Source organism: Lonchura striata, chromosome Z (genome assembly GCF_046129695.1).
Source record: "Lonchura striata isolate bLonStr1 chromosome Z, bLonStr1.mat, whole genome shotgun sequence".
Lineage (NCBI taxonomy): Eukaryota > Metazoa > Chordata > Aves > Passeriformes > Estrildidae > Lonchura > Lonchura striata.
This window is the reverse complement of record NC_134642.1, coordinates 64,381,460-64,391,069: the sequence shown is the minus strand read 5'-3', so window position 1 is coordinate 64,391,069 and position 9,610 is coordinate 64,381,460. Positions and strand designations below refer to the sequence as shown.

The 9,610-nt window shown below is 54.8% G+C and overlaps 1 protein-coding gene across 1 annotated transcript; it reads left to right on the top strand.

Annotated features, from left to right (window-relative positions):
• The first annotated feature begins 522 nt into the window (after positions 1–522).
• Positions 523–8,821, top strand: LOC144248332 (serine/threonine-protein kinase PAK 3-like). Its single transcript, XM_077790415.1, has 14 exons — positions 523–670; positions 1,437–1,550; positions 2,430–2,618; positions 3,533–3,570; positions 4,009–4,131; positions 5,118–5,259; positions 5,603–5,666; positions 6,295–6,343; positions 6,506–6,618; positions 6,808–6,925; positions 7,663–7,762; positions 8,047–8,243; positions 8,340–8,477; positions 8,720–8,821. Exons 1-14 carry the CDS (start codon positions 523–525, stop codon positions 8,819–8,821), a joined length of 1,635 nt encoding a protein of 544 aa, XP_077646541.1.
• Positions 8,822–9,610: the final 789 nt, after the last annotated feature.

The window sequence follows — 9,610 nt, the reverse complement described above, 5'->3', positions numbered from 1 at the left end:
GGCGCTACAAGCTGTCAGCCTGATCAGGCCAGCTGCCGGGCAGAATGATAAAGATGCAGAAGTAGTGAGGGGACACTTTGTTTCAGCCAGAGTGGCAATAAAACTCTGACATAGGCCGAGCGTTGGAAGACTCCCTTCCTTGCCATGCTCTAGCTAAGCTGGACAGTCCCTTGCAGAGGCCCAGAGATCACGCTGAGGTAAGCAGCTTTGCTTACCGCAAGTGGGGAAAGCAAGTGCAGGAAAACTGGCGTGCAGACGCCTGCGCCTGAGGAGGCCCTCGTGCCCTGCCAGCTCAGGGGAGGGAAACGGGGATGGATCGTGCATAGGCAGAGCTTCAGCCATCCCCTGAGTTTTACGAGGAGCTCTGCTGTAGATAGGAAATGTAATGTTTTGAGGTTTTCTGAGCTTAGCTGTCTTTAGTTAGGACTAGAGACCATAGAAGGCTTCATTCATGAAGCATTGTTTAGAAAAGAGTAGAGTAGTGTTGATGTAGGGAAGCTCAGAATTATCCCTTAAGGAGAAATGAATGAATTGTCATCAGAAGAATTGAGCTATCCAAGAAGAATGTGGGATTCAGCAGATCTGGAGCAGGCATGTCCCACGAGTTGTCTGCCTGAACTGGCCACCTGGAGGAGGCCACCTGGAGGACAGATTGAGGAAGATGAAGATGGTGAAGTAACCAGGAGATGCTCTGTTCCAGCTCTTGCTTTCAGCATGACTGGCAATAAAACCTCTAAACCCCCCAGAGCCCTGGAGTGTTCCCTTGCGTGTCACGCTGTGCCTAAGCTGGTCAGTGCCTTCCAAGCTGTGCGCTGCGGACGGGCTCTCCCGTTCACGGCTTTGCGCTGCTTCCGAGCGGCCCAAGGCTCTCCCCCTTGCCAGAGTGGCCCTGGCCTGCCCCACACAACTTCCCCGACAGCTGCCCCACACCGCCCCACCTGCCTGGCTGAGATGTTCCCCACCGTGCCCTTGTGTCCCTCCGTGCCAGCTGCCCCTCACGCTGGGTCAGGATGAGGGACGTGGCCTGGCTGTCCCCCGTTTCCTGGCGGTCACTTGGTGCTGAGGAGTAAAGGAGGGTCGAAAGGGCACGTCTTCCTTACGCTTCCCTCTCTTGAACCTCTGGGGCACCAAAGCGCCCTGCTCAAGGGGGCCTGAGGGCCTACACTGGGCTTTCCATGCTACCGTGTCATTCCTCCTTCTCCAAAGCCCTACAATTTGCTGGTTGATGTGAGCGGACTTGGAAATGGGGAAAATGAGATGCTTTCCAATGGAGGCAATCCTTCTGGGTAACTACTGCAGTGTTTCAGCAAGAGAATTTGAAGATAGTGCTGGGCCTTGCATCAATTGCATTGATTTTGAAATGCCACCCTCAGCTTCTGAAGTGTGAGGAGCCCAGGGTAAAGCTCCTTGAAAGACTGGACTGTGCTGTCCACCAGCAGAGGACTTGCGGGTGCGGAGTCACCAGGAAAGCAAGTCTGGCATCCTTGTTCTACAGGTGAACCGAGTTGATTTCCAGAGGAGTTGCGTGCACTTTTCCGCCCTCTCACGCAGTAATTCCTTTCTGCTTTCAAGCTGGCTCCTGGGTCTAGCTGAAGATTTTAACAGAGAGGGGAATGACTACAACTCATTTTCATTGGCATGTGGCTGTGCAAGTGTCCGCCAGGAATCTTACAGGGAGCATGGAGCCTGGGCAAACATCTGTGAGACTGCGGCTTTGGCCTGTTCCAAAGGGCCCTTCCTTGGGCTCGACATCTGCAGGGCGTTGCAGAGCAGTGGGCTGCAGGCTGCTGCCAGAGCTCCAACACAACACAACTGTGGCAGCCCAGGAACCACTGCAGAGCTCCTGTGGTTGTTCTGAGGCTTTCAGTGGCCAGAGAAAGAGCAAGCAGGACAAGAGGAGCTTTGTGTCAAGAGCTAAGCCAGCATCTCCCTGCCACAAAAGGGAGGCCGTGCAGCAAACAGAGTGGGAGAAAAAATCAGCATGCACCGGTGTGCTCAAGAAGCATCTGCATGCTGCAATACTCCTGGAAATTTATTTTCTTTGCTTCTTTTTCCCCCTACATGTCATGGAAGAAGCTGGCTTTTCAGAACCAACTAAGATGCCAGGGAGAAGAAGCACACTTGCTCTCTGTTCTCGCGTGCAGGCTGGGCCGCCATGTCTTCTGAGTTGCCCTGGGACGCCTTGAGCTCTGGCTTATGGACTGGAAGGACATGTTCTGCTGCTTCACGACTGAGCAGAACTTCCCAGGCTTTTCTTTTGCGTCATCTGTACAGAAGGTTCGGTTGCTGGGCACAACAAACCCAGAGCAGCTGCTATTGTGAGGTCAAGGGAGCAGTGCCACGTCACAGTGCTGCGTCACAGCACAGCGATGTCCCGGTGAGCCCGAGGCCTGGTTGTCCAGAGCAGCTTTTCCGCTCGCTCCCTGCAGGAGGATCCTTGCGACCAAGGAGTTCTCAGCAGACGGCCTGCACCCCGAGAGGAGTCTTGCTTTACCCCTTGGGTGGCATTCAGTGTGCGAAGCAGCAGAGCACGGCCAAAATGTTCGGGCAGGTCTGTGCCGCGGTTTGCACCATCTTTACCGTTGCTTATTCTGGATATTACCTGACCCACCTGACTCGTAAGTAAAGGTTTATCCTGGGGCTGGCGTCCCCTGGCTTTTGCTTCGCTCTGCTCCATTCGCCGCGGTAGTGACCGAGTTGATCAGGGAACAAAACTGCCGTTAGGATGCCACCAGTTTGGTAAATCTCCTGCCAGCAGCATCAGCTAAGAAGGGGGTATCTGTACTGGGTGGTAGGTGCAGAGCGTTTGCAATGTAATTTGCAGCCTGCAGCGCTTGCCTTCCCTCCCCGGGACAGCGCGTGGCAGTGGAGTGTGTCATTTCCTCAGCTTGCTGCTTCAACCAAGACAACCTGGAAATTGTAGACTCTGAGGGGAGATGCTCAGAAGTACTTCTCAAAACCCTGTGGCTCTCTCCAGGAGTGAAGGAAAGCCCCTTTTGCTCCAAATGCTGCCATTTAGAGGCCTTGGCTGTGTGCCTTGACTCTTTCTAGGCTGCGCCAAGGTAGCCATTCTCCTGGCGATGCAGCACAAACTCCAGTCCAGTTAGGGTTTGCTGCTGAAGGCAGGAGCTGTTCTGGGGCCGCTGCAGCGGAGAGCTGCCACAGCAAAGGGGCCCTTTGTGGAAGCTTTGCTGTTGTATTGTCTTCCAGCAATTGATGGGAATGGCTTGTGCATGCAATTAAAAAAAGGATCTATAAAATACTGGGAAGAGAAGAGGAAAAACTGCTTGAGCTGTTGCATTTCCTTGGCTGTGTTTCTGTTTCTTTCCTGGCAAAAGAGGCCCAAACGTAGACAGCGCCTACTCTAGTGTCCTTGTTTGTTCTCTCGCTTGCTGTGGGAAAGGGCTCTTGCTCCTGGAGGCATGTTGGGAAAGGGAAATGCTCTCCGTTGGGAATGACTTGTGCTGTGGGAGCCCCCAGCAAAAGGCACTTTTCTAAGGGCCTCTGGTTCCTTTTCCCTTGCTCCCTGCAGGTCACCTCACACGTGGATGGAGAAAAGCCTGTGCTTTGGTGAGTGGCAAAGGAACCCCTGACGTTGCTGGCGTGTTAGAACTGTGCAGCAAGCTGTGAGCTTGGCCTGTTGCAGTAGAGTGTAGAGTGCCAGCGTGGGAGGCTGAAGGAAAGGCCAGCTGCCTGGTGGCAGCAGCAGTAGCAAAGGGAGCACTGGCTCCTTCCTTATTTTCCCATCAAGAGCCTTTCAAGAGGTGAAAAGCAAATGTGACAGCTCCAAGGTGTCTTGCTGCTTCTAGCCAGCATGGAAGATCAAATGCACAGCAAGAGGCAGTAGCACCTCATTCAGACATCTTCCGAGGGCTTTCATGACTCAGAATGCCACTTGTATCCAAGTCTATGATTTGCCCTTATTCTGGGTGCTTTCCCAGTGCAGTAGAAAGCAGCTGCTGCAAGGGTTGGCTGTTCCCAGTCTCTCTCACTTCTGTCTGTCTGCAGGGCTCAGCCGCAGGGTCAGCGCCTCGTCTGGCTGGCACTGTTACAGAGGGAGAGGCTGAAGAGGAGCAAAACAGCAGCAAGCTTCTAGCTGCTGTCCCTCCACAGGCTGAACTTGCAGAGCCAGTAAGTGGCATCTGAGGCTGGCACTGCCTTGGGTGCAAGGCCAAGCTTCAAGCCAGGCCTTCAAGCCCAGCCCTTGTTGCTTGCGGCTGAAGATGCTGGGGGCTGTGTGCCTGCCATGACCTAGTGCTGCTTCAGCCAAGCCAGGGAGCCCTGGCCAATGGGTCCTGAACTTTGACACTTGAGCATCACTTTGCTGGGATGCTGAGAGGGCTCGAGAATGCCTCTTGCCATCAGACAAGAGGCAGCATTCAATGATTCCCAGCGTAGAAATGAGCCCCTTGTGCCCCCTGGCGATGCGGGCCGCCTGTGGCCAGCGGCAGAGCAGTCCAAAGACTCAGCTGACAGCCTTGCAGGATATTTGGGAAACACTGGCCCCTGGAAGGGACAAGCCACACTCCATGGACTACTTAGGTTCAGGCATGATGTAGACTGCTTCACTTGCACATGGTCAGAGCAGGGTTTGGTGAGGAGAATCCTAGAGGGCTCTGCATTGTAAAGGGCGGGTGGGGCTCAGCAGGGCTGGAATGCAGCCCCGAAGGGCCGCCCCCCTAATGCCTGAAATACAGAGGGGAAATCGCTGAAAGGGATCAGAGAAGGGACACGCTCTGGGCTTCTGCTCAGACAGTTGCATGCCAGCTCCAGGGTGATTTCATTGCCCAGGAAAACACAGGAGGAGGAAGAACCGCAACAAGGCTCTGGAGCCCTGCTCTGATCTCTGTGCGGATCTTTGCAAGCCCATCAATGGCTAGTTCCACTCGTCGTGCAGAAAGGCCAGCACGATGGAGCATGGAAGTGGCCATGAGGGGCTGATCGAAGTAGCCTTAGTGGTTTTCCCATTGCCTTTGGGAAGGGGACGTCCAAAAGCCCCCAGCTGAGGAGGCCTGGCGGTGGCCGACAGCATCTTCCGAAGGCCTTGCTTTTGCCGTGTGCTCTCCGGGGCGTCTGTGCCAGCCGCCCTTCTGACGGGCAATCCTTTCTGGTCCCAGCTCAAGACAGGCTCTGCCATTCAACGTGCCGCTGGACCGGCATCGCCTGCAGCGGCCAGCTGTCCCCCAGCTGCCGGCACTTCATCCAGCAGCCCAGCCCAGCAGCCCGAGATGAGAGAGGAGCAGGGCCTGAAGACACTGAGTATGTCTGCCGTGTTTCTTGTCTGCCAGAGCAGTGCGTTGTCTGCCTGTCTCGGTGCAGGCTGCGCCAGAAGTTCCTCCTCGGTCTCAGAGGCGCTGAGGCCTCTCTGCAGAAGCTGTTGTTGTGCTTTGAGGCAGCGAGGGAGCGCTCGGGGTGTTCCTGCTGCCTCTGGGGGCACCTGGGCCTGGCTTGGCTCTGCCTGGGCTGCCTTTTGTGGCACGTCGCGAGTGACTGGCCCCAGGGAGCTCTCAAGCTCCTGACAGTGGGCATGCATTTTGGATTGTGTGGGCAGCAAGGCCTCCGGTTGAAAGTGAGCTCCTGGCACTGCTTTTGTCTCTCTCAGGGAGCATTGTGAGTCTGGGCGAGCCAATGAAGAAATACAGGGCATTTGAAGAACTTGGACGAGGGTAAGTGTGACGTCTGCTCCATAGAACAAACCGTGGGCCGGGTCTTCAGCTTGTGCAATATCCAGCGTGAAGTCAGGCCAGTTCCAAACACGGTCAGCCTCGGGCTTTGCCTCCTGTCACCTCTCAGGACGGCTCAGTCAGAGCAGTCAGGAAGCATCAGCAAAGACAACTTGATGCAAGCGACGCCTTGCTTGCAGCAGTGAGGAGCAGGACCTGGAAGATCTCCTGGCCCTGTGTCTGTATGGCCTCCAAGGGCACCTTGCCACTCAAGAGCTGTCTGAGGACAGTTCTTGAAGGCAGTGTTTTCCAAGTTAGTCTTCTCCAGATGTAAGCCCACTTGCACACCTGTGCGCAAAGCCACACAGAGATCGAGCCCCCCTTGCACTGGAATGGAACCAAGTGGGCATGTGCCTTGGAGATTTGCACGGGTCCTTGGTCTCCATGAGGGAGCTCCGTGTTCCCTGTCCGGCATGGCAGAGGGCTGGTGGGCTGCCGTGCTGCCGGCTGAAGAGACGCTGCAGGCAGGCGTTTTCTAAGGAGTCCAGGCAGCCTAGGGAGATCTCCTGCCTAGGCTTGCTTTCACTGCCAGGGCTATAAAGGGCTTTTTCTGCTGCCCTTTTCTTTCTAGGGGCTTTGGAGCTGTTTATAAAGCCCTCAACACCAGCACAGGACAACAGGTAAAGTGTCAATACCCGTGGCAGTTTCTCCCTAAGCTCTGCTGTCTGGCAACAGGGCAGTTTGGCACAGCTCGCTGTGTCATGGCACGAGCGCTCGCTCCGTGTTCCTTGTCTCGTGCAGGGAGCGACTTCTCAAGTTAATGGTGGCCAATGTCTTTGTAGGTGGCCATCAAGATAATGTCTCTTCAGGAGAAGATGTCTGAGGAGCTGGCTGTCAATGAAATCTTGGTGATGAGGGACAGCAGGAATCCCAATATTGTCAGCTATTTAGACAGGTTGGGGTATTCTCACGTCTATGTAGCTTTAGACATCTGCATGTGCATGGGAGGAGTTTGCAGCTGGCTTTCAGTAATCTCTTCTGGCATGTGTAGCTTGGAGAGCAGTTGCAAAAGCCTGGGTCAGGCCCTCAGGTGCCTGAGCCGTGCCCATTCCTCTCTCTCCATGCCGTGGTTTCCTTCTTTCAGCTACCTGGTGGATGCGGAGCTCTGCCTGGTGATGGAGTTCATGGACGGCGGCACGTTGTTCGATGTGCTCCGGGCAGTGTACCTGGAGGAAGGACAGATAGGCGCCGTATGTCGGGAGGTGAGGCGTCCCGCTTGTGCTTCCCCTGGCCTGCCCAGGATGGTTCTTGTCAGCTGGTGGTTAAGGAGAGCAGAGATTTCTTGGCCCCGGCTTTCTTTTGGCGCTGCTCTCACGACACAGAGCAGAAGAAAGAGCATTAATCTGAAGGGAACTGCCTGCTGGAGTCCCCGCACGCCTTAGGCTCTGTTCTTGCACTCTTCCATGCTTTCCGTCCTCTGGCGCTCGTGCACACTCACTTGTTTCATTTCCTGGCTTGCTCCTCTCAGCTTTGCCTCTGAATGTTTGTCTGGAGCCTGTCCGTCTGTCCGACATTCCTTGACATTCTAAGCCCGCATGCGGGTGGCTGAATTTCAAGCCGAGGGCGAAGGAGATGTCCTCAGCTTCAAAGCACGGCATTGCAGCCCAGATGGCGAGGGATTCTGAAACAGGTCTAATGTGCTGCTTCCTCCTCTGCTGCCACAGGGCTTCCAATGAAATCGTTGCCATGCTGCTTGCCAGCCAAAGGTCACGTGCTTGGTACCAATGGCAGGATGGACTCGTGCAAGCTCAGATGCCTTCGCTTTGAAATATCCAAAGCACTTCTAAGAGTGTTGAAGCAGCAAGCTCTTGCTCTTGACAGCGCCGTGCTATTGCTCCCTCCTTCACAATTCCCTGAGAAAGCTGTCAACCTCTTTTCTTTCTTCTGGGATCAAATCAGATGCTGAATGTTAACTTTCCTTCCCTCCTTTCTCTCTCAGTGCCTGCAAGGACTGCATTTCCTTCATTCCCGCCAAGTCATCCACAGGGACATCAAAAGCGGCAACGTTCTCGTGGGCATGGACGGATCTGTCAAGCTGGGTGGGTATCGCCCCTGCTCAGGGGCAGCCTTCCCCGCGTGTGCTGTGGGGCCGCTTTTTGGTGACTGCCACTTCCCCAGAAGCGCTGCTCAGCCAGCGCGTGAATCGTGAGGGTGTTTCTGAAATGGCCAATGCCCTATTTCCCTGGCTCCAGCCACGGGGAAGGCGAGCTCAGCTGCCTTTTCAGCTAGACTGGGCATGGCCTTGGCAGGCTTGGAGTGGGCCATCCTTTAGGCCGGTTTGCCAGCAGTGGCTGGCTTTGACAGGCTTTGTTTTTCTCCTCAGCTGACTTTGGCCTCTGCGCTCAGCTCAGCCCTGAGCGCAGCAAGCGCAGCTCCAGAGTGGGCACTCCCAGCTGGATGGCCCCGGAAGTGGTGAGAGGAGAAGCCTACGGCCCCAAAGTGGACATCTGGTCCCTGGGGATCATGGGGCTGGAAATGGTGGAAGGGGAAGCTCCTTACGAGAGGATGGCCCGTGTCAGGGTAAGGTGCAGCTTAGAAAAGGGGCTCTGTGTGGAGAGAGCTGTTGTGGCTAGGAAAGGAGCAGCTAGAGTGCCCTCTTCCATCCATGTGTTGTAGGTTTTTGAACTGATAGAAACGAACGGGCCCCCGAAACTGCAGAACCCCAGGCACCACTCGGCTCTCCTGCGCGACTTTCTGCGCTGCTGCCTGCAGGCAGACGAGGACAGGCGCTGGTCTGCCCAGGAACTCCTGCAGGTGAGAAAAAGCAAAGGGGCAAAAAGCCCTGCCAGCTGAGAACACCTGCATCCAGGGATCAAGAGGAGTGTGGGCTGCGTGGGTGAGGCAACTTCCAGGAGAGGAAGGCCCACGGGGAATGTGCTGCCCTCGGTCCTCTTGGTGTGTCTTTTGGGCAGCCAAGGAGTCCTGCTTGGGCCCGTGAGGATGTGCTCATGGAAAGTAACGGGGGTTCCCTTCTTTTTGGTTTTTCTTCCGGGCAGCATCCGTTTGTGACCTCAGGCGAGCCAGCCTCCAGCCTGGCTGCTCTGGTCACCTCAGCCAAGCAAGTGCTGGAAGACTGGAGAGGAGACGCTTGTGCCTGAGGAGGCCCTTGTGCCGTGCCAGCTCCGAGCAGGGGCAAGGGGATGTGTTGTGTTTGGGCAGAGATTCAGCCATCCCCTGACTTTTTAATAAGGGGCTGTGCTGTAGATAGGAAATGTAATGGTTCCGGAATTTTCTTAGTTTAGCTAGGTTCAACTTAAACCGTTGTTGTGGTTTTTTTTTCATGAAAAGATTAACTTTTAAAACTTAAGGAAATTCAGGCAGAGAATTCAAAGGACTGTAGAATCTAGATAGCTTAGATAGTAGAGGATAGTTTAGCTTAGAATATAGTCTTGTTAATTTAGGTAAGTTCTGAGCTCTCTTTTAAGTAGAAAAGAAGGAATTGTCATAATCAGAATTAAGCTGTGAGAGGAAAAGCTGTGATGCAGCAGAAGTGCACTGTGCAGGCGCTACAAGCTGTCAGCCTGATCAGGCCAGCTGCCGGGCAGAATGATAAAGATGCAGAAGTAGTGAGGGGACACTTTGTTTCAGCCAGAGTGGCAATAAAACTCTGACATAGGCCGAGCGTTGGAAGACTCCCTTCCTTGCCATGCTCTAGCTAAGCTGGACAGTCCCTTGCAGAGGCCCAGAGATCACGCTGAGGTAAGCAGCTTTGCTTACCGCAAGTGGGGAAAGCAAGTGCAGGAAAACTGGCGTGCAGACGCCTGCGCCTGAGGAGGCCCTCGTGCCCTGCCAGCTCAGGGGAGGGAAACGGGGATGGATCGTGCATAGGCAGAGCTTCAGCCATCCCCTGAGTTTTACGAGGAGCTCTGCTGTAGATAGGAAATGTA